General features: G+C 42.4%; 1 protein-coding gene across 1 annotated transcript; it reads left to right on the top strand.

Annotated features, from left to right (window-relative positions):
• Positions 1–558: 558 nt before the first annotated feature.
• LOC126198995 (myogenesis-regulating glycosidase-like) lies at positions 559–25,048 on the top strand. Its single transcript, XM_049935668.1, has 6 exons — positions 559–666; positions 3,738–3,848; positions 9,209–10,197; positions 13,457–13,891; positions 18,050–18,206; positions 24,781–25,048. The coding sequence occupies exons 1-6, from the start codon at positions 657–659 to the stop codon at positions 24,978–24,980; spliced, it is 1,902 nt and encodes a 633-aa protein (XP_049791625.1). The 5' UTR covers positions 559–656; the 3' UTR covers positions 24,981–25,048.
• Positions 25,049–25,842: the final 794 nt, after the last annotated feature.

The raw sequence follows: 25,842 nt of genomic DNA, 5'->3' as shown, positions 1-25,842 counted from the left end.
TTACATTTTTAATGTGAATAGTCGTTTTTCAACTTAAATACGCGTATGTTGCACAAAAATTTGCTTCCTAATTATTCTTAGAATCTTTTCGTTGGCTAACAATAAGTGGTCATGACTACCAATGCATTCCTTGGAAACGTCACATCAGTAGCACCTTCACCATTACTGAACATTATTGTGCTGATGCAGCATTCTCGTAAATTTTCGTTAGTGTTTGCTGTATTCTTCTTAAGAAATGAGTATAACAGCGTCAAAAAATATCACGCTATGAAAATGATGAATTTCATTATAGCCTATTCCAAAAATACCGTTCTTACAACAAACACGTCATTGCAGATTAAGTTACGACGTGAGGAATTGTTCATAGAAATGATTGCGCAAGAGGTGATGTCTACGAGATTTTATACACGCAGTTAATCAGCTGATGTATCTCAGCTCACTGGATCCTGGAGAAATGACGCACATGTTTACAGTAAAAAAGAAACAGATGATGAGATTTCTCAATGGTTTGCTATCTATCTGCGTGGGACACAGGAACGGGCAACACGATGCGATAAGGTAGCGTCTGGTCGATAAACGCTGCCTATATGTATATGTGTGCCGCACTGAGCAGGACAGTTAGCTGCAGCTCTTGAGCGGTGTATGCTGTAATTAGAATGGAAAGAGGTGAGTTTGACTTCATATGTATGCACCAAAAATGTAATACTCAGTTAGGGGAAAAGACGAATGTACTTTCGATATCATTCAAAACAGAGATACATGGTGGCGTATTTTAATCCATGTCCCTTCTACTTAAAAGTCCATGTATTATGAATCCCAATTATTACGTCGTAATAACTATCTCTTATATTAAACGATGTTAAAATATGTAGTAAGGACAAATATATTATACTTGCAGATACATAGACTTATCTTGCAAAGTTGGTCTCAGTGTCGGATCAGGTTCTTTTCTTCCTGTATAACCTACTGAAAAAAATGTTGTCCAGGGTCGTTTAAATGGCAAGCCGATGGAATATCATCTTGCTTCTAACAATTTTCTTCTTTCATTTGCATTTTCTTGAAAAACGGTTTACCATCACATATTCGACACTTTTCAAATGTATATTGTGTACTTTCCTTGAGAAATACGAAGAAGACAATCGATCAGAGAACAAGACGTACCAAACTCAATACATGCTAACTCCATTATTTTGGTGCCTAACCAAATTCTGACCCGCTTGCCATAAAAAATACGTTATATATTACGACTCCAGTGTCTAGGACAATCACGAACAGGGTACATACAAATTAAAATTAACTTCACTGTCTTAACTGAACTATTTTTTCAGATTTAATGTGTATATTATCCTCTGAAAACAATTATTTAAGCGAACATTTGTAGGCCCAATGATTAATAACAAAGATAACAAATTTTGACAATATGAAAAATAGTAGCTGCCTGTAATTTTACAATGTCGATTACGCTATCGATAATTAAATTACAAAAATTATAAATGAAGATAGAAACTTTGTTTGCATGAAACCGGAGCATAACAATATTATCTCTTCAAAAAATTTGTTATTTGATCATTTAAGTTGACAATTCTGACTACTAACTTCTGTAATCAAAATCTACATTGAAATGGATCGATGTGAATAATAAAAATATATTAACAAATAAATATTGTCCTGCTAATCAGATATGTTCAGACATATCTTCAGATGAGAAATACATAATTATCTAAGAAAATTAACTCAAGTCTGGCCGCAATATAGATGGAATCGAATATTTCAGTTAACATGCGAAAGTTATAATGAGGCAAGGTTCATTACAGTATTCACGAATTACGTAACACATTACTGCAAAAAGCGTGCGGTGTTACAATATACACACTGTATTTGAAAATTACAGGAGACGTAATGAAACACTAGGTACTGATATTATGATAATTATGTATAATAGTAATTATATTTGAAAAATAACATCCTTCGAAACGGAATAACAAAATATATTAAATATCTATTACAGGCGTGGCCAGAGATGGAACTGTGAAGCGTGTTCTAACGTTCAATACTCTGCATCATCATGTCATAATATGGAGAGCTGAAAAGTATTACTCTGATAATTTAGAATGTTATACATGATCCTCTGTATGAGGGTAAATGGTGAAATGGTCAGAAAATTTGTAGAGAGGAAGCACTACATACAGAAATATTTACGGCTAGGTAGGGAGTTATGTGAAAGTGGAAAATGGAAAGACGGATTGGTTCCAGTGACCAAGTGGTGTGAAACAGGACACTGCATTGTCTCCTCTTCATTGTTGTCATAGATAAGATAATGACTAAGGTAGTAGAAAAAATACTGGAGAAGATAAGAAGAAAGCAATGGTGTTCGCGGATAACTTGATCTGGGAAAAGGGAGGAGGAGATTCAGGAACAGCTGGACGCTTGGGGAGAAACTGAGATACAGTATGGAATGCAATTAAAAGTAAACAAAGACGACAACCTGGTTACAACTACGAATAAAGATAGACCAAGTAGCGGAATAAGAATCGGAGTTGAACAATTGCAGAAGGTGGAAATTGTCAAATACTTGGGAAGGGTGACTGCGGAAAGTGGAAGAAATCACAAAGAGATCCGTGAACGTGGCAGGCAGGAATAAGCACTCGTGTGAAGTGTTACGAGAGTGGTTTGGTACAAAGCCGTCCCATAAAGAAGTTATTATATGCCAATACTGACCAATGCATACATGAGTAATGAAGAAACGAGATGTAAGCAGTTAGCATGTATGTGAAATGAAGTTCATCAGGAGTAGGATAGGAGTAACAAGGAGGGGATAAGAAGAGGAATGAAAGGTTAAGGGAAATAGTGAAAGGGGAACTCTCGCAGAATGGACAGAAACGTCAAGGCTAAGATGGCATAGGCATTTACAGACAATGCAAGCAACAGGGTACATGAAATGCGATGCGAAGGAAAACCGAAAGGGACAGGGATAGACGGCTGAATGATGTGGAGGAGTGTGGTAGAAAAAGCAAAGAGCACTGGAGCAGAGTGAACAAGGAAAAATGGTGAGAAAACAGGACTACATGGCGAGTCTTATGTTCCAAAGAGAATGAGCCTGCGGTTGGAAACCGTTCACGATGAACATGATGAAGAGGTACCATGCGGCAAACGAGAGTGGCGAGTGCCTGTGTTTCTAGTATTTCAGAATCCTACTAAATTTCATCCGGCTTATACATCCTTCTAGTTTTTTCATTACGCCATGTTTCTTCGTTCCACATTCCTTATACCGATATTTTACTTTTGTTTCTTTATGTTTCCTCCATCAAGTCCATTGCTGTTGCAGATCGCTATCTGAATTATTCAGTTATTGCTCTTGTTTGTACAGCTCTTATTCCAATTCTTTTTCGTAAGAGTAGTGTCTACATGTTCATATTTTCATCATTTTAGATTTATTTTAGTTTGTACATGTATTACGTTAACCTTCTACATGTTCATATTTTCATCATTTTAGATTTATTTTAATTTGTACATGTATTACGTTAACCTGTCTGTTGAACTTGATTATGAAAAGACTGCTTGACTGGTTACAATAGAACAGCTAGTGGCTCCAATCTAAAATAAGCACACAAATAACTGTAAAATGAAACAGATAATAACTGAATAATATCTAGACACTTCGTGCCTGTAGACTCTGACTACAAAGTAGTGTGACACATAGTGGTGAGTGACGGTGCTTTGCCCTCGCCGTGTTTCAGTGGCTTGGCTGGCAGTGCTGCTGCTGTTTACGGTGGTGACGTCAGCACTCGCTGACCTCCAGACTCGGTACGACGAGCAGAGCAACCGCCTCCTGATCACTACGAGAGAGGGTGAGTGTCAGGCAGCCAACATTCCACTGGTCGGCTGCCGCATACGAATAGAGTGTAAGCGACGGTAATTGTGGATGTGGTATTCGTGGAGCCGATTTTGAATTTCATGGATACCTTGCAGTTGATAACTCTAAGCATCTGTTTTCTATTAGAATATGTGAAAACTAAAATCCAGTCCAGTGATGTGCGTCTCTAATGAACAATAAACAGAAAGAACTCTACACAAGAACTTAGGAGCGTATCCTGTGACGCGTAGAAGAAGCTACCATTCGTGTAGTACCTATTTACGAAGTCGAATGTACTAAGTCATTTTTTTGAACCATTGTGCAAAATAAATGTGTCCTACGACGTTTGGAAGTCAAATAATCTGCAACTGGGCTAAATTACTTACCTACTGAGAATCAGATCTAACAGAATGTTCAAAGATGGCTCTAAGCACTACGGGACTTAACATCTGAGGTCATCAGTCCCCTAGACTTAGAACTACATAAACCTAACTAACCTAAGGACATCATACACATCCATGCCCGAGGCAGGATTCGAACCTGCAACCATAGAAGCAGCGCAGTTGCGGACTGAAGCGTCTAGAACCGCTCTAACAAAATGTATTACAAACGCTAGCTATATGGGGATTGAACCTCTCACATTATAGTTGTAGAGAATCGGGGAATAAAATGTCAGTTAAAGTGTTTTCCTAAGAGACTGAAATTCCTTTCCTGCTCAGTCAGATGTACTAACAAACATCATATTTACATAAACTGATTTTACTGGTTAATTTGTTAAAATGAAATAATATTTATCACGATACGTCATCAGCGTAGGTGGTTTCTATCGCATTATGATTCAAACGAATATATCAGTGGAACTTTAACGTAATGAGTATAGACTGGGACGTCTATGGATTAACTGTGGGGAGTACACACAGTCTTGCCAAGTACTTTTGAACACGTTTTTCAAAAAACTGTCTTCAGGAGCTGGTTCGGCAGTCCACACGCAGTGGAAGTATCTTAGACCCCGTAGCTACAAACGAGTCGGGCCTTATCAGCGGCGTCAGTATGCACGATATGGAGACCTAGATTAGTGATCATGATGTCATCATAGCGACTGTGGTGACGATAGTTAATGAATCAGTCAAGAAGGCGAAGAGAGTGTTTCTGCTTTAAAGAGCAGATAAGGAGTTGCTGGCATCTCACTTAGGCAATGAACTGACATTACATACTTCCAGAATGATGAAGGTAGAGGAATTATGGACAAAGTTTAAACAGATCGTAAATCATGCCGAGGAGAACCGTGTGCCTAGTAAGTAGGTTAAGAAGGGATACTACCCAGAATGGTTTAACAACGAAGTTCAGAAAATACTGAGAATGCAAAGGCTGTTGTACTCCCGGTTCAAAAGAGAACACACAGTGATGACAGCCAAAGGTTAGTCGATTCGAGGGTCTGTGAAAAGGTGTATGTGCGAGACATACACCTACCATCGTCATACTTTAGCGAAAGATCTGGCCGAGAACCCGATAAAATCCTGGCTCTACGTAAAATCGCTAAGCATGTTAAAGGTTTTCATCCATTCACTTGTTGATCAGTTTGGTGTGGCAATTGAAGATAGCGCAACGAAAGTCGAAGTTTTAAATTTCGCATTTAAGAAATCGTTCACCCAGGTGAATGGTACAAACACACCGTCGTATGAACCTCGAACAGACTCCCGTATGACGACATGGTAATAGGCATTCGAACCGTAGAGAAACAACTTGAAGGGGGTTGAAAAAAAGTAATTCGCCTGGCGCAAATAGAGCTCCAACTTACGAAGTCTACACAACGGCATTGGTAGGTGACTCCTGTTTATAAAAGGTCAAAAGAATGGATCCACAAAATTACACACCAATATCATAGGTCTGCTGCAAAATTCTTGAGCACATTCTCAGTTTGAATATAACAAATTATCTTGAGACCTAGAACCTTAAGTCCACGAAGAATCGCTGAAGTAAAACTCAGTTTGTCCTTTTCTCACGTGATAGATCTTGCAAAATATAGATGAATGGCCACAGGCAGGCTCCATATATTTAGCTTCACGAAAAGCATTTGACATGGTACCGCACTGCTGACTATTAAAGAAGGTATGAGCATATGGAATAGATTTCCAGATATGTCAGTGTCTCGAAGACTTCGTAAGTAATAGAACCAAATACGTTATCCTCGACTGCTACTGTTCAATAGAGACTAGGGTATCGTGCAGTGTGGTAAGACAGTTATTATTTTCTATATACAAAAATGATATGGCGGACAGGGTTACAGCAATCTGCGGTTGTTTGCTGATGATGCTCTGGTAAGATGTCAAAGATGTGTGACTCTATAAGGATACAAGATGACTTAGACAAAATGCCTAGTTGGTGTGATGAGTAACAGCTGTCTGTAGAAAAATGTAAGTTAATGCGGATGAGGTAGAAAAAACAAACCCGTAATATTCGACTATAGCGTCAGTAATTTACTGTTTCACGCGGTCACGTCGTTTAAATATGTGGGAGTAACACTGTAAAGCGATACGAAACAAAACGAGCATATGGGGATTGTGGTAGGGAAGGCGAATGTTCTACTTCAGTTTATTGCGACAATTTTGGGAAAGGGTGGTTCATCTGTAAAGGAGGCCGCATATAGGACGCTAGCTCGACTTATTCTTCAATAATGCTCGAATATTTGGGATCCGCACCAGGTGAGACTAAAGGAAGATATCGAAGGAATTCAGAGACGGGAACCGAGCGAGGTGGCGCAGTGGTTAGCACACTGTACTCGCATTCTGGAGGACGACGGTTCAATCCCACGTCCGGCCATCCTGAGTTAGGTTTTCCGTGATTTCCCTAAAAATCACTCCAGGCAAATGCCGGGATGGTTCCTTTGAAGGGCACGGCCGACTTTCTTCCCCATCCTTCCCTAATCCGATGAGACAGATGACCTCGCTGTTTGGGCTCCCCCCGTGAACAACCCCAACTCAGAGGTGGGCTGCTTTATGTCATATTAGCTTCTTCTAATGGTACAGTTTCAACACAATTCCGTGTAGTAAGTATCCTTGCTCTCTGTGACGTCGTAGTAACCATTAAGGTACTTAAATATTGCTTTCATTGAGCAGTCATTTCCACGATCAGGTGTGAATATATTCCGCAACTGACAATAGTTGAAGGTGTGGCCTTTTGAAGGCAAATGTAAATATCACAATATTAAATCTCATCCACTTCTGCTCTACGATTTTTACACTATATCGCTGAATCCCGGAGATTCCATTCTGAATTTCTTTGACTGTGCTCTGGATTAAATTAACTTAAAGCAATTTTTAAAATAACTACTTCCCTATACATTTCATTTCAAAAGCTGCACAAGCTAGTTGACTACAAGCTAGTTGACGTGTCCTTAGATCAGAACTTTATTATTATGACATTCATTCTTCTTCCACAACATACTGATGAAACTCTCAACAGTTGCCAAGGAATATCTGTGTTTGGGTGGTACACAGTATAATTCATCCCGCGGATGGTGATTTAAAACGGTGTCACTAAACAACATTTGCTTTTTTTCGAGATACGATGGTTTCTCATTTATTTGGTAGTATTTCGTCGAACAACAGAAAAAAAATTGCCTGGTCTCAGCTCTATGTGAGAGATTTGTGGGTTCCAAAAATTTATTTCTTTTAATGCAAGTCATCAAGTTCTGAATTTCAGCACGAACCTTTGGACTGAGCTTCCTACAACAGTTATTTTTGCATTTGTTTCCCTAGACTTTGTAACATTTATCAATAGCACGAATTTATAACGTATGTGAGGAAATATAATTAAACTTTATTGTATAATCAACAAAAAAATAACTCTTATTACTCAATTTGTTGCTGTAGTAAATTGTGAAATGCAGATGCAACAAATGAACCAAGTACGTTCTCGTCGATGGTGAGTGTTCATCGGAGGTGAGGGTATCATCTGGAGTGTCCCAGGGAAGTGTGGTAGGTCCGCTGTTGTTTTCTATGTACATAAATGATCTTTCGGATAGGGTGGATGGCAATGTGCGGCTGTATGCTGATGATGCTGTGGTGTACGGGAAGGTGTCGTCGTTGAGTGACTGTAGGAGGATACAAGATGACTTGGACAGGATTTGTGATTGGTGTAAAGAATGGCAGCTAACTCTAAATATAGATAAATGTAAATTAATGCAGATGAATAGGAAAAATAATCCTGTAATGTTTGAATACTCCATTAGTAGTCTAGCGCTTGACACAGTCCCATCGATTAAATACTTGGGCGTAACATTGCAGAGCGATATGAAGTGGGACAAGCATGTAATGGCAGTTGTGGGGAAGGTGGATAGTCGTCTTCGGTTCATTGATAGAATTTTGGGAAGATGTGGTTCATCTGTAAAGGAGACCGCTTATAAAACACTAATACGACCTATTCTTGAGTACTGCTCGAGCGTTTGGGAACCTATCGGGTCGGATTGAGGGAGGACGTAGAATCAATTCAGAGGCGGGCTGCTAGATTTGTTACTGGTAGGTTTGATCATCACGCGAGTGTTACGGAAATGCTTCAGGAATCGCTACTGAGGAAATTTAGAGAACCAGCATTTGAGGATGACTGCAGTAAAATTTTACTACCGCCAACTTACATTTCGCGGAACGACCACAAAGATAAGAGAGATTAGGGCTTGTATAGAGGCATATAGGCAGTCATTTTTCCCTCGTTCTGTTTGGGAGTGGAACAGGGAGAGAAGATGCTAGTTGTGGTACGAGGTACCCCCGCCACGCACCGTATGGTGGATTGCGGAGTATGTATGTAGATGTAGATGTAGAATGTTGGGATGTGTTAAAATTATAATACAGGACACATTAGAAAATTACGTGTGGGGATTCCTTGAGGCGATACTAAACAAAGTCATGTTACGTTCATTAATTGCATTACGGTTCTTGACTGTCTGCCAACACTGATTCATTGATTTAACATGCGAAATGAAAATGCGTGTTTCTTGCTAGCATCATGTTTCATGGCACTTTTTGCAAACATTGTCTGCGCACAGCATATTAGAAAGGACAAAGTTACTGGTTCATCTGCTTCGTGCTTTCTAAATGTGCGTTAAGCATACATCTCTCTTCTTGACTTACAGTTCATGGAAGGCAGATGGCTGCATGGATGCGCTACAAAAATCTTTATTTCTGTGAAAAAAATCTCAATACAATTTTAGGACATTCGTTCATCCAGTGAAAGTGAAACGAAGCAAACTGAACGATTAGATTTCCCACTTGTTCTAACAGTAAAATTATCTCGCAGTTTTCACCAAATAGATTTTCTGTAAACCAGTTCTCTGAGGCTCTGTCTGTGCAAATGTTTCAGATGGCCAGGACACCGAAGTTGCCTACGTGACAGTTGAAGACGCATCGGGTGCTCGCAGATCCAGCTGTAGCAGTCAGAGTCGCCAAGAGTGCCTCCCCTTAACCGAGGCTAAACGTTCTTATCAGCGGCAAGGTGTGCAAATCATTTGCGTCTCCACAAAGACCACCACTTCCAGTCCCAACAGCGTTTTCCGGACCTGTATCAACCATCTGGGCAGTCACATCTATGGAGGACTCGAGCAGTACAACCAGAAATGGCCCATAGAGGACAACGTGTACAGCGATTACTCGTACGTCAGCAAACAGCAAGACAACGTCGGCGTGGCCGAGCGTTACTGGCTCTTCTCCGATGGCCGATACGTTTACATTCCTCAATATGTGCCTCTTTTTATCGAACAGAATACAAACACGTCGGAGGATGCATTATGTTTCACTTCCAAGAACAAGGCACCTTACCCAGTTGATCGTTCAGAGAGTGTCATGGAGATGACAATCTGCAAATACGAAAATGCAAGGGTAGCACACGAGAAGGCCATCGCAGATCGCCTAGGCAAACCCGTAAACATTCCAGACGAGCGCATGACCACACATCCCATATGGTCGACGTGGGCGCGTTACAAGAGAGATATCAACGACACGACAGTGAGGCAGTTCGCCAACGAGATAGTCGAACACGGCTTCAACAACAGCCAGATTGAGATAGACGACAAGTGGGAGACTTGTTACGGCAGCCTCACGTTCGACCCCGCCAAGTTCCCTGACGTCAGAGCGCTCGTAGACGACCTGCACGCTCTTAGGTTCCGTGTCACGCTGTGGGTGCACCCGTTCATCAACTCTGACTGCGAACCGCATTACTCGAGGGCGCTTGAGAAGGGCTGGTTCGTCAGTGACTCCGAGGGCAGCACCAAAACCAGCTGGTGGAACGGTGAGGGCGGCATCGTCAACTTTAACAACGCTACAACTAAAGGCCAATGGGCGTGCCTGCACTGGGTAAGTAGCGTTGATGCTATCCAGCTGCATGTCGTTTATTTTACAAATTATGGTGGGGATGTGCTGAATATAGTGAACATAACAATTAAAGATTACGTTAGCACGTGTCCTGTGGTACAGAAGTCGTCATCTTGGTATGTGGAATAGTTTGAACTGCCAGCGGGCATTGATTTACATCAATGGGGTATGTTGAAACTTTGAGCCAGACTGGAATTCGAACCTGGGTCTCCTGCTTACTTGGCAGATGCCCCGACCACTATGGCACGTGGATTCAGTGGACGTAAGAATCAGATGGACTACCCTAGACACGATTCCCGTCAGACCCAAATTATTAAGTTACATTACACACTACTGAAGCAGTGGGCCTTGTCACTAGCCTCATTACATCCCGCCGATTCCCGTAAGAATTCGAGCTTGGTGTGCACCTGCACTGGAGGCATCATTGACCGTCTGAGCCTTAATTATGTAAATGTGATGTCTGTTCTTTCACATATGTCCCAAGGTCATTCGCCGTCTTTGCCTCAGTTATACATATGTAGTTCCTTTTTCTTCGTGCATCTCCGAAGGGATGGACACCACATACACATAATTTAGGTGAAGACGGTTAGTGATCCCTTCAGCGCGCGTACACTTCAAGCTAGAAGCAGCGAGATCTCGCGAGTAAAGAGGCTAATGAGTGACGACATGAGTAGCGTCTGGTACGAGTTGATGATTTGGGTCTGACGGGAACCGTGGTAGGGTACTTCATTAGGCTGTTGTGATCGCTGTAGTGGTCAGCGCATCTGCCTAGTAAACAGGACACCCAGGATCGAATATTGGTCTGGCACATATTTTCAACTGGCCCCGTTGATGTAAATCAATGCCCATTGTCAGCTAATGTCTTTAATTCTCTTGTGTTCCGATTCTTAGCTGCCGTTGGATCAAAATGGTCTCTGTACTTTTGGACAGATCTGAAAGAACAGACACCACATATATTCAATTTATCCTGATTTGTAAAGCAGTCGTGTTGTGGTTGACTACTTAAAATGTATACTAGTATACAAAATTTTGAAAAACACATTCCTCAGTCGCGAACACAATTAATTTGTAACCTAGGTTTCGGTGTCACAAGGGACACCTTCTTCGGACAATACTAAATGTTATAGCATAACGTACCAAAAATACGAAAGCTGCGGTCATACCTGACAGCGTCAGATAGTCAGAATTAAAATAAAATGCAACAGAGGTGCAAGCCACTAGGGGCTGCCATGTGTCCCTCCGCTACAGTCAACACAATTTTATTATTTTAATTTTATTTATTAATTATTTTTATTTATTATTTTAATTTTGACTATCTGTCACTCTCAGGTATGACCGCAGCTTTAGTATTTTTGGTACGTTATGCTGTAACATTTAGTTTCAATTTTGTCGTCCGAAGAAATTGTGCCTTGTGACACCGAAACCTAGGTTACAAATTAATTGTGTTCGCGATTGAGGGCTGTGTTTTTAAAAATTTTGTATTATACAACAGTCGCTGATTGACAGCCATGTTAAAAGCCTTAAGTATACTAGTATATCGTGCAGTTACAAACTTTCTACTTTTCTACAGTGGAAATTAATCTTAAATGTTCCCCATTATCTAAGCACATATCTGGGTCAAGAATATTTCACATACCCTCTGTGCTGCCGGCCGGAGTGGCTGTGCCGTTCTAGGCGCTACAGTCTGGAACCGCGTGACCGCTACGGTCGCAGGTTCGAATCCTGCCTCCGGCATGGATGTGTGTGATGTCCTTAGGTTAGTTAGGTTTAAGTAGTTCTAAGTTCTAGGGGACTGATGACCTCAGAAGTTGAGTCCCATAGTGCTCAGAGCCATTTGAACCATTTTGAACCCTCTGTGCTGCCTGAAACGCATTGTTGACCTCTAATTAGATATTATGTTAATGTGAAATGTGTATGCATTTTTTTTCTGAGAAGATTATTGTAAGAAATTTCTTCTACAGAACAGGGTCCATAATACACTTCAGGAAGATTTTGCTCAAGTTAAAAAATGAACTAAGACGTTTCTTACAACCACTGTACATGTCTCCAGCATTAGGATTGTACAGGTCAGGCAGAGAATTAGGCCTAATACTCATTAATTCTCAAACACTTATTTAACGTAGTGGATTGTGTAGAACCTACAGTTAAAGTATGTTACAGGAAAATAATATGTATATATGAGACAAAAAAACAGATAATTACGGATAACGAGGTTAATGGAAATCATCTAGATTTCATATGATTCCATTACGTATTCAAAGTGATAACAAATGTGTCAGTTCTTGTGCATTAACTTTGCACTGACCTTCATCTGTGCGACCTTATAATCATCCAAACAGACTTACTTCAGCTTTTTGCATCTCCATGCCAACATAATTTGCCACCCCACTAATCTGCATCATGCTGTAGGATTTCCCCATAAACGCCACCAGCATACACATCGTCGTATGTTTTACATATTTGATAATCTTCAACTCTAAAGAACTGTCCTCGATTTGAGTCATAATTTTCTGTCTACACAGGTTGGTCAGAAACAGTCCGAAAAGCTTGTAGGGGTGTTTCAGGTTAGTTTGTGCCGAGAGGAAAAAAGTTCGATACGTTGCGCCGTGTCCGAGTTAAATAGCGTTGGACTTAACCAGTCAGGTCGTTTCGCGAACAAAGTCAAGTGGCCCGCAAGAGACGCTCTCGCGAAACTTGTTCTTCGAGTGGTTTCTTTAAACCGAAAAAGAGAAGGATGAAATGTAAATGTCGTGTGACTAGGGTCTCCCGTCGGGTAGACCGTTTGCCTGATGCAAGTCTTTCGATTTGAAGCTACTTCGGAGACTTGTTCTTCGATGGGGATGAAATGACGATGATTAGGACAACACAACACCCTGTCCCTGAGCGAAGAAAATGTCCAACCCAGCCGGGAATCGAAACCGGGCCCTTTGTATTGACGTTCTGTCGCGCTGAGTACTCAGCTACCGGGGGCAAATATTGGGCATGGGACGTGAGTAAATATCGAACCCGAGTTAAAAGCTGAGCAGTATCCTGTGCTTTCTTGTACACTATGAGAACAGCTGACACGAATTTAATCTGGTGGGCTGCTTGAGTATGTGCGAGCAACGGCCTGATTGGCTAACTTAAATTATGATTAACACGGAAACGGTGCAACCTTTACAGACCGTTTCTGACCACCTTGCACTAGAGTGTTATGTGTCATAATCTTATCTACATTTTTACGGTCTCAAATACCTTCCAGAAACTTAAGACTGAGACGGGAATAGACTCGTTCAAGTTCGACGCCGGCGAGACCAGCTGGCTACCACAGCCTCCAGTACTGAGGCAACAGAAGATGAACCCGGTGCAGTACTCTATGGACTACGTGCAGACTGCCGCCCAGTTCGGGGCGATGGTGGAGGTTCGCGTCGGCCAACACAGCCAGCAGTTCCCGTACTACGTCCGCATGCTCGACAAGGACAGCAGGTGGGGCTTCGACAACGGCCTGGCTTCGCTGGTGACGACGCTGCTGCAGATGAACATGGTGGGCTACCCCTTCGTCCTGCCAGATATGGTGGGCGGCAACGGCTACGGCAGCGACGTCCTCACCAAGGAGCTCTTCATACGCTGGCTGCAGGCCACCGTCTTCATGCCGGCCATTCAGTTCTCCTACGCGCCCTGGGACTTTGACGACGAGGTACGTAGCATTATATGTACAAATATGCATGTTCTCTGTTGTGTTCGCAGAAGAGCCAACATCGTGTTACGAGAGGAGGCCGAAATGCACGCGTTTTAGCTCACGCAGGCTGCCGTGAGGAGGGAAGGACTATACTGACGTGAGGTCTCGAACATGACAAGGAATTAGAATTCAGAAAGCGAACGTAATTAGTTTGATACTTAACTTTAATCTATTAATGATGAACGTCGCTCTTGAGGGTATCAATTAGTAACTGAATACGGTGCCTTGTTAGGTCGTAGCAAATGACCTAGCTGAAGGCTATGCTAAACTGTCGTCTCTGCAATTGAGAGCGTCTGTAGACAGTGAACCATCGCTAGCAAAGTCGGCTCTACAACTGGGGCGAGTGCTAGGGAGTCTCTCTAGACCTGCCGTGTGGCGGCGCTCGGTCTGCAATCACTGATAGTGGCGACACGCGGGTCCGACGTATACTAACGGACCGCGGCCGATTTAAAGGCTACCACCTAGCAAGTGCGGTGTCTGGCGAAGACATCACATTCTCTTTCTCAATGATCGGTTAAAAATTGTTTGCATTAGTTTTAGTATCCACAGCTAAGAAAACTGGCAGACTTTCTACTTTCTAACCACGAAATCTGATTGAAATGTGTGAATGTCGATGAAAATTAAATCTTCAGTTGACAGAGTAGGATCCTCCGACGAAGACAGAACTTCAGAAAGTAACTTACGAGTTAGTGTGTCAGGCGAAACAGTCGTTATTGAATGCTACACCATAATTCGAAGTGATACAGATACATTACACTATTCTTCTACACATTCCGCAATTCTTCGTAGAAACAACAGTCGGAACATTAAACCAGTCGTTCAGTCTCTTGTGGTTAAAATATGTTCCTTAGAATCAGATTCATTTGTAATCCACAGATTTTTCTCCACAGATTTTCTTTCAGTTTGCCGAGAAGATGGAAATCATATGGTGCAAGATCTGAGTTTCAAAATGCACACGCCTGTGTGGCACTAGTCACAATGCTTCCACACTTTCACTACTGCTGGACTCGACATTGCATTTTCTCAGTACACCGCTAGAATTTAGCGGTCAGTCAGTTTAAACGTATTGCACTCAACGATCCTACAGTCCCACGCAGTTCAACTTTGGGGTATGTTTACATTTTCTACGGCACTTCAGCCACACACTGGGATGCACGCGTTATCGTTATTGCAGCAGAACTGCATCTGAAGGGATTCCGGAACACGTCCCCTCTTCAGAAAATGTGCCTCCCTTGCTGTACATTTATCTTAGTGTGGGATGTCACATGTAACTTACGTAATGGAGTCCTTACATAAATAAAGAAACAGACTGGTTTCATACATATAACTGGCTCTCTTATATCATCGGTAGAAATTGTATTTATATATGCTGCTAACAAGGAATATCATAAACTTTACCGTAAAGGTAATTTGTGAGAATGTGTATTCGAGAAGACTAGTGGACCCTTTTCAGTCGTGGCAATTGCGAATGTTATTAAGCGTTAATATCTTTCGTGAACGTCGGTTTCTGTGATGCATTCAGACCAACCAGAGTGCCTACATGAGAAATTTCAGCCTTCAAATAAATTATCCTCTCAACAGAAATAAGCAGCAAGTCAGATGACTGGGTACACCACCGATCACCGACAGATAGTCCAAAACAAACCGACGGTGTCTTCACCCGAGCTTAGGGTGGACCACAAACTGAAAGGAACTTCAGCTGTCTCGACACCATAGCAATTTATGCTGCTGCAGTCTGGAAGTCATTATCCATCTCTGCATAGTCACGTTTTTATTTCACAAATCCGAAATCATACTTGATGTCTCCCTGCACCATGACACCACGTCTGTGTCTCTCGTCTCTAACGATATTGTAGTGCCTGTGTTATTCCGAATTACGGTGCAATGTTCCTTCCGACTTGCGTGCGTGTCCGAAAGAACAGGCACTGCGACGACTACAGCCGTTACGAAACACATGAAATGTATTCGCAGCTGCTTTAAGGAATGATAATGCAAATTTGTGGTGGACCGCGACTCGAACCCGGATATCCCGCTTCTCACGAGCGGTCACCTTACCTTTTAGCAACCCGAGCACGAATCATTATCAGACTCAAGCTACCATCGTCAACCGTACTCGCAAATCCATTGTGTATATTCCTGTACAGGCGAGACATTTTAATTGACAGTCATATGCCGGCCGCGGTGGCCGTGCGGTTCTAGGCGCTTCAGTCCGGAACCGCGAGACTGCTACGGTCGCAGGTTCGAATCCTGCCTCGGGCATGGATGTGTGTGATGTCCTTAGGTTAGTTAGGTTTAAGTAGTTCTAAGCTCTATGGGACTGATGACCTCAGATGTTCTATAGTGCTCAGAGCCATTTGAACCATTTGACAGTCATGTGCCCAATGTCAATGGCTAAATATTATATTACAGTCCTGTGTTGTTCAGAAGTGCGGCACTACAGTATCGTATTTATCCGCTGACATTGGACAATTGACTTTCAGTGAAAATATCTCTCCTGTACGGGTGTATACACAGAGGATGTACCAGTACAGGTTGTAGACACATGGTTGACGACATATGGAAGTCTATGTCTGTCGTGTGAGTTGTGCTCAGATAGCCACATGGTAAGGCAACTGCTCGCATGAAGCAGAAAAGCGGGGTTAGAGTCCCAGTCCACCATAAATTTTCATTGTCGTCATTCCAGTATACAGCTGATGGTTCTTCAGGTTCGTATGTGTGAGTACGTTTCATGTGACTCTAAATACTGTAGTTTGTTTTTAAAATCATGATCATTGCTGGATGAATCGACTGTTGGAACGGAATCTGCGTGAGGATAAAGTGAAAGACAGCCAACCAGTTTTAGAAATGAAAGGTTTATTCAAACCCCTATATGGTGTAGTGGCTGCAAACGCATGGGACAGTAATTCTATATTTCAGCTGAAGTTAGTCTCTGACTGTTGCTGCAGGATGACACACGGTGACGTACGGAGTCCGTTATACACTCTGATGATAGGCACAGGTGTGATGAGGTTCTGATGTACTTGGTGTACAATAAGGTAATCCTTTGTTATGGTGATCAGCCGTGGTCAACCGCAGCATTCATGACGAGCATACCTGCCATCACTTTTCCGTACAGTGCAGTACAGACCGTGAAATCCAAGTGGCTCAACAGCGTGGATGTTGCACGGATCGGTCAGCCAGGCAAACGCTCCTTGCAAACTTTGTCAGGCGCTGATAATAATTTGTCCATGCTCTTCACGGTGATCACTCAACAAAGTTGATAGTATTTACGCGCTTTATGTAGCCCCCCACGCCTAATAACATCGATAAACGTGAACAATACTAAAGCAATCCTGTGGCTGTTCTACCTGTCGCGGAGAGTTGTAATACTGATCATTTACATACTAGCTGATGGTGTGTAGGTGTAGGAGGTTACATTGACAACCAACCATGTATTCTGAGGGCTTCACTTTTTTGTCAGTTGGCGTACTTATGCAATTGTATAGGATATGTAGTGCATGTTTTTGGTACCATTACTAACTTGGTAATACTGTTCGTTCACATCGATTATGTTCGTTGCTATGTGATGATAACCGCCTTGGGGGCATTAGACTGTCTCTGCAGCAGAATGCACTAAACTACATTGGTAGGACACAAGTTCAACACCGTATCGATGACGAGAGCACGAAGAATTGGGAAGAAAATCAGACATGTTCTCTGAAAGGTGGCGTCTCAGAATTTGCCGTAGACCATTTAAGGGAACCACAGAAACGTATACCTAGATTGCTGGACTGGTACCTGATTTTCTGACTTAATGAATACGTCTCCACTGACAGACCACTGTGGCACATGGCCAAGTACGTTGTTAGAGATCTCCAAAACTGGATCGTAGATGAAGATGAAATGCCCATGTCAGCATAAAAGTCAAATAATAAGAAAAACAGGAATTATTAATTATTGTTAGTCAGGAAATTTTTACGTACATTTTGTGTGTATATCTTAGTTAATGTAATGGGAGAAGGTTTAGCCATAAAACAGTTTGCACTTCCCGGTCGCCCAGTATTTTCCCCATAAGAAGTGTACTCATTTTTACTCTGTGGAGTGTGGATGAACTGTGTAGTGTCGATGCTGTTGCAGACGGTGGAACTGAGCCGACAGCTGGCGGACTTGCACGCCCGCTATGCCCCGCGCATCGTGGAGCTGATGCGGAAGGCGGTACAGGACGGCAGCCCCGTCAACCCCCCAATCTGGTGGGTCGACCCCACCGACGACACCGCCCTCGGCATAAACTCAGGTATGTTGGGCGAGCCTCCCCTCTCACATTGTGTGTCTGTGTGTGTGTGTTTCCTGTGTATCTGTGTACAGCCTCCTGCTACCCTTCCCACCCTCATGTCCGTCTTGTGCCGTCTGTAAACTACCGTGTCTCCTTGATTTGTTTGAATGCACATTGTAAAAAGAATAAGGACAAACTTCAAGGAAACACTTTAAAAACATATACAGCTTTCACAGTGTTTTCTAAAATATAGCGATAAAAAACTAACTGAAGTGGTAATGATAGCAGTATCAGTATGTTAATAGATGCTTATTTTTCTGCATTTTCTTTTAGAATATTTACTCAATAAGGCTTCCTCAGTGCATTTGGCACAATATACAGCTGTATCTTATTGAATGGAGCTTGAGGCAACAATGTTATTAAATGTGTGCGATAGACAATCTTCCTTCCCTTTTATCAGTTTTTAACTGAAGGCTCTGGTCGCCAACTAGCCTCACAAACACTAACGTTTGTCGAAATATTAAGCAAGCAATTTCACAAGATAAATTTCATTTGTTTACCGATTTAATGGACTTAGCACCCTTTTTCAGAACAATATGTAGGAAAATATACCCCAAATAAGTACAAGCTGGATAAGAATATTAAATTTTAAGAAAGATAATTTTGAAAATTTGAATGAATCGATGGTACATACTTATAATTGTCACATTATTAGCGAGCGTTAAAAATAAGCAAGTGTGTGCAGTATATTACTGTTATTCTAAAACATACAAGAACAGCAAGTAATACAATCATAAAATGCGTTAAAGAAGAAAGAGCTCGTAAGTGCTCATACGTGGATCATAGCGCATGTACAAATATGGTATACATAAAGCAAACAACCATTGCAGACATCATGCTATAAATGGAGCTAATCAATTAATGTCATGCATATCTTGAATTTGCTCTCAGGGTGGGGTGGGTTGGGGATGGAAGGTAAAGTACTACAAAATAAAAATAAAAAACCTTACACGAGTATGTTTGCCATAAAACGTAAACGAAAATGTGCGAATAACTAGTGTATTAAGTAATATATAAAATCCTAATAATAAATAAAAAACGTTGAAACAAATGACATGTGTCACTGTGGATGGGAAGTTAAGAAACATACCTTTGAAACAGCTGTCGTGAGGTCACTAACGTGCTAGCAACGAACCTATCGGCAAAAACAAAATACAAACCTAATCATGGGGCTGGAAGCTTTAAATGGAGTAAATGGAGAAACAGTTCTTAATATGTATTTAGTTCTTAATATGTATTAGTAATATGTAATATGTAATAGTTCTTAATATGTATTTACATATGAAAGTTGTATTTTTTAGTACTACAGCAACATGCTGCATGCATCTCTTTATTTTTGATGCTCGCTAATACTGCGATAATTCTGTAAATTACCTATAATTTGTAAACTTTTATTTCTTAAACTTTAATGTTCTTACTATCCTTAACTGTACTTATCTGTGGTATGTGTTTCTGAAAAGTCTTGTGAAGAACGGCACGACGTGCATGAAATCGGTAAAGAAACAAATTTATTTTTTGAAACTGGTTGCTGATTTTTCAACAAATATTGTTGTGGAAGATGGATAAAGTACTGAACAATAGTAGCCCATCTCTCACCACAGTGGCCGACAGGTCTTAAAATTCTTACTAACTTGTGACTGGGTGGTCTGTTCGTTACCTTTAAGGGCAGCGACTGGTCAACATCTATCTCGTGCAAGGTTAACACTAAAAATTGAGGTGACTAAGGATTCTCTGGAAAGGACATTTATACTGGACTTGACTATTAGCTCTATTGTGGTTGATGGGATGTGTATGTATGTGAGTAATACGCAGTTTTCAACGTTGGGACGTCTACGTCTCAAATCTGTCTAGTGCTAGGATGTGTCGAGTTGCATTCTGAACTTAGAGAAAAAATACCACTGACTATTTGCGATAAATGGGGCAGCATGTGTTTATAGTGTGTCTGTTTCACAAAAATCAGGTCGAATCAGCATCTTCTCCATTCAGAAAATGTCTGAACTAACTAATCGTGTTTTCTTGTACATCATTACTATGAACTTCATTAATTCTGCTACTTTGTACATTAATCGACTGTAGTGGAACGTATATCTTTCAGAAAGCGTCTCAGAATGTTGAAAGATCGGTATGCTGTATGTCAAAGCTATCTTCAAATGTTACGTTGAAAAGTTTTGCGATATTTCATGAACATCATTGCCGGAAGGAGAAATTTGATTTGTAACTGATTTGTTGTACTTTTCTCCATAATTGTCATCCTGATAAAATCGTTCTAAAATTAAAAATATAATTCTGAAAATCCTGGGGTGACATGAAACATGGATCTAGTTAGGTTCATCGGACACATTCCTCCCACTTTACCGATTTTCAAAATCGGAAAGCTTAAAATCTTTTGGCAGAGGAAGTGTGTTATTTATCATAAAGGGAGACAGTTTTCGATATTTTGTTTCTCAAATATATGCAAGATAAATTTTCATCACGAAAGGGTTAAAAGAGCTTTAAGGGGAAAGAAATCGGAAGGAACAAACGCTGAAGTTTAATCAATATGTATTTTCTATGCTTGAGCAACTATCTAAGAAGTACGTAGGATGGGCAGAGGAGCTGCACAAAAGATCCAAGTCCTAAGAGAAGCAAAGTTGCTACTGGTATTAACTACGGAGAGCCGAGACGCGAGATTGTGAAGTTCTACGTCGGAGATCGGCCATTATAGTTTCGGCGTTCGCATCTCTGACACCAAGAGACGACTGTTCAAGAACACACTGGGTTTTGTAAGCTAAGACCTCTGTTCTCCTCGTCCCTTGCGGTGGGGACAGTCAGCCAATCCCCCGTGATAGGTTTCTGAGAGTATCACGGAACTACCCGAAGCGTGCACGTCTCTTTCCATTTGTGGACACGAGTGAGGATTCATTGCCTTGTTTAGCATAAATAATAGTAACAATGGTCGCCTGTACGGCGTTTGGGAGAACTGGGCTTAGCGATGCTACTTCTAAATTGCTGCAGTGGTTGCCGCTCTGCTCAAAGGCCCTCATTCAGCGTTCTCACGCATAGCGTACACACTGGTCTATGAATCCGCACGAGGGCGACAAAGCAGCCACTAGCTTAACAGCAGGTCAGGTACAAACGTGTTACCATCCACCTGAACTCGACCATCATAGGTTCCTCTCGTAGGATAGCTCTATTTTCAGCATCACCGACTATGCGATCGACGTAGTGAATAAGGAGGGGGTTTTAACCCAGAGGAGTTGAATTTGCGTTTAGACTAGATGTACAATGCGTAGATAGACGTTTATATTTTTAGAAAATGGAATACTCTCGCCATTAACTACACTCCTGGAAATGGAAAAAAGAACACATTGACACCGGTGTGTCAGACCCACCATACTTGCTCCGGACACTGCGAGAGGGCTGTACAAGCAATGATCACACGCACGGCACAGCGGACACACCAGGAACCGCGGTGTTGGCCGTCGAATGGCGCTAGCTGCGCAGCATTTGTGCACCGCCGCCGTCAGTGTCCGCCAGTTTGCCGTGGCATACGGAGCTCCATCGCAGACTTTAACACTGGTAGCATGCCGCGACAGCGTGGACGTGAACCGTATGTGCAGTTGACGGACTTTGAGCGAGGGCGTATAGTGGGCATGCGGGAGGCCGGGTGGACGTACCGCCGAATTGCTCAACACGTGGGGCGTGAGGTCTCCACAGTACATCGATGTTGTCGCCAGTGGTCGGCGGAAGGTGCACGTGCCCGTCGACCTGGGACCGGACCGCAGCGACGCACGGATGCACGCCAAGACCGTAGGATCCTACGCAGTGCCGTAGGGGACCGCACCGCCACTTCCCAGCAAATTAGGGACACTGTTGCTCCTGGGGTATCGGCGAGGACCATTCGCAACCGTCTCCATGAAGCTGGGCTACGGTCCCGCACACCGTTAGGCCGTCTTCCGCTCACGCCCCAACATCGTGCAGCCCGCCTCCAGTGGTGTCGCGACAGGCGTGAATGGAGGGACGAATGGAGACGTGTCGTCTTCAGCGATGAGAGTCGCTTCTGCCTTGGTGCCAATGATGGTCGTATGCGTGTTTGGCGCCGTGCAGGTGAGCGCCACAATCAGGACTGCATACGACCGAGGCACACAGGGCCAACACCCGGCATCATGGTGTGGGGAGCGATCTCCTACACTGGCCGTACACCACTGGTGATCGTCGAGGGGACACTGAATAGTGCACGGTACATCCAAACCGTCATCGAACCCATCGTTCTACCATTCCTAGACCGGCAAGGGAACTTGCTGTTCCAACAGGACAATGCACGTCCGCATGTATCCCGTGCCACCCAACGTGCTCTAGAAGGTGTAAGTCAACTACCCTGGCCAGCAAGATCTCCGGATCTGTCCCCCATTGAGCATGTTTGGGACTGGATGAAGCGTCGTCTCACGCGGTCTGCACGTCCAGCACGAACGCTGGTCCAACTGAGGCGCCAGGTGGAAATGGCATGGCAAGCCGTTCCACAGCACTACATCCAGCATCTCTACGATCGTCTCCATGGGAGAATAGCAGCCTGCATTGCTGCGAAAGGTGGATATACACTGTACTAGTGCCGACATTGTGCATGCTCTGTTGCCTGTGTCTATGTGCCTGTGGTTCTGTCAGTGTGATCATGTGATGTATCTGACCCCAGGAATGTGTCAATAAAGTTTCCCCTTCCTGGGACAATGAATTCACGGTGTTCTTATTTCAATTTCCAGGAGTGTATTACCAGTTCACAGCATCACTTATATCCGTTGTGGGATAATTACTTGTACAGATATTGTTCTACAGCAATTCGTTGCACTGCGTTCAGTACCTCGTAGAAGGTTCTTCAATTCACTTACGGACAGCCGGCCGCGGTGGTCTAGCGGTTCAGGCGCTCAGTCCGGAACCGCGCGACTGCTACGGTCGCAGGTTCGAATCCTGCCTCGGGTATGGATGTGTGTGATGTCCTTAGGTTAGTTAGGTTTAAGTAGTTCTAAGTTCTAGGGAACTGATGACCACAGAAGTTAAGTCCCATAGTGCTCAGAGCCATTTGAACCATTTTGAACTTACGGACACTGTTCCTTCGGAAACCTTCCGACTATTCTTTGTTATTAGTAGTATGAGACAGAAGTCCTCGTATTTGTGCTGCGCTGACTGGTTACTTTCATGATGTCTGTACACTTCGCATTAGAAGATTTTTGTACCACGGCAGCACGGAATGCCAAATACACTAGCGAGCTGCTCCAAAACATTTACCTTGGACATGCCTGAATGAGAAGACCCGCCACTCGTTTCCTTTGCTTAATGGTACGCGATATCTGTACTACGCATATGCACATTTAATTGGTAACATGACGAATTCTATTACCTTCATACATCTCTTTTGGGAATACAGTGTTCGTTTCTATGATCTTTTCTATTGAAAATGACCCACGTCACTATTCCTTAACGAAGGGCGTTTGCATTTAGAAAATATCAAGTTCTCCATGGGATGCTTGTAATCCCGTGACTTATTTTCAAAAATCATGACCAAAGTTTGGTTTATATGGTAAACAGAAATGCATTACACATATCTTAGTAAAACAGAATTTTTTTCTGTGCCGAAAGGATACAGTTACGAAATTTTGAAGTTCAATTGCAGCACAAAATAAATTTAGTATCATGTCAGTGAGGTCGTATCTCACCTTCATAGATCTGTTCAACGCAGAAAATTATCACAATTCTTGAATACCACAGCACTGAACACTACAAGAGGAACATATAAAAACTACAAGCGTTATCGTATCGTATCAGTGCGATTGTAGAGTTTGCTTACTTTTGTGGAGTGAATAGCTAACCTGTACACTGAGAGAGACAGACGTGGCCAAATTACTTACTATAAAATAACGGTTAGTGAAGGAAATAAAACCTTACCAAGAAACTAGGCCGTAAGCAGTTTGCACAATGGGAACGGTGACTGTGACGAACAGCAGTCTGAACCACAGAATCAGCTCCTATCAGTAAAGAAATATTAAAGATATTGTTAGTACAATTAAAATGAAACCAACATCGACTATTGATTTATGGGGACGTATCGTTTTATGTGTCTGGGGCAATTACATCACATGAAAGAATAGCGCCGTTGCCAAATATTTTGGTCGATCCTCGTTCATCATAAGTTCACCTTTATTAACCACTGTTCCATTTTGCCCTCCTGTCGTTGACGAGTATTTATGTAGTAACGGCCTTGTTTGAATTCGGTTGCAAGCTGTAGGTGGTTAAGGTGTATGTAGGAGATTCAATATTATTCACTCAAATACTTTTCATGGGGATAATAAGGCCATTTCGTACACGTGTAATGTTAAAATTGTAATTATAGAGATATGGCACGTATTGGAATCTCTAAAAGGTGAATTGCTGGTGGCGAAATAAGTGTTCAGGGGATAGAGAATTCATTGTGATGTCATTAACAGTGTTAGATACGCAGCACTTTTGTTACGAAAGATGTAGGACTATGCAGACAGTTGTGACATGTGCCGTGTTTTCCATGCAGAGTTCCTGCTGGGAGAGGACCTGTTGGTGGCGCCGGTGCTGGAAGAAGGCGCCATCAGCCGCGACATCTACCTGCCGACGGGAAACTGGACGGACGAGGTTGACCCGGAACACCCCATCATAGAGGGACCCGTCTGGCTCACCAACTACTCAGCTCCGCTCAGCGTCCTACCATACTTCACCAGAGTCCCTAATTCTTAAGCATTACGGTTCACAGTTGTAAACTGCCTTTGGGATCTAAAATAAAGTCTTATTACGCAATCTGGCAATACTGTTGCGAACTTATTCACCAACTTACTTTGAGGGGCACATCCTCAACATAGCTTCGATTACTTCATTTTGAAACAATTCCCAGTTCGGTCTCATGTAATCAGCATGTGTTATAAAAGTAGGTATACAATATGTGTGATGCTAAATCTCAGAATGGAATTCCGGTCAGTCAGGAGAGTTGTATGATGTGGTAGGTAGCCTTCTACCCCCTCCCCCCCCCCCTCCAACCGTGTGCTTTTCTAGATATAAGGGCTGCGAAGTTTCGCCTGCTAGAAATTTCTGGTACATACCAGAATGTTCTGGAACGTTCGGGAATGGTATGGAGCGTTTATGAAGATTCCAGAATGCTCGGGAACATCCCAGAAAATCTCAGATCATTGTGAAACATTCCATAATCCTCTAGAATGTTGTGGAATGTTCTGAAACATTGTAGACCATTCGAAGCCTTTTTACTATGATCTGGAATTCGCCACTGGTGGGGCCTCCGAATGGTAGGGGTATGGAAAACTCTGCTTACACTCTCAGGAGATTTTCAACAAACAATTCCAGTTATGCCCAAGTCAACACCACCAGGCGAGATCAATATGCTTAAAAAATCACATTCCTGGCCAACTACTGCGGCTAATACAAAATGTAAGAGCTGAACTATAGAAAGACGAAACAATAGCACATTTTGCTAGAAAACGATCATAAATAGGCGAAGGGACAGATCCTTCTGATCAGATGACTGACCTCATTAAACCCAACAGTGATTTCTGCAACATAGCCACTGCTCAAAACGAACTCATCGACC

Source organism: Schistocerca nitens, chromosome 8 (genome assembly GCF_023898315.1).
Source record: "Schistocerca nitens isolate TAMUIC-IGC-003100 chromosome 8, iqSchNite1.1, whole genome shotgun sequence".
Lineage (NCBI taxonomy): Eukaryota > Metazoa > Arthropoda > Insecta > Orthoptera > Acrididae > Schistocerca > Schistocerca nitens.
The sequence above is the reverse complement of the archived record's forward strand: the minus strand, read 5'-3'. Positions and strand labels throughout refer to the sequence as shown.

Coding starts and splice junctions, on each gene's coding strand:
- LOC126198995 (XM_049935668.1), top strand. Junction 10,198..13,456: donor AATGGGCGTGCCTGCACTGG/GTAAGTAGCGTT, acceptor AATACCTTCCAG/AAACTTAAGACTGAGACGGG. Junction 18,207..24,780: donor CGCCCTCGGCATAAACTCAG/GTATGTTGGGCG, acceptor TTTTCCATGCAG/AGTTCCTGCTGGGAGAGGAC.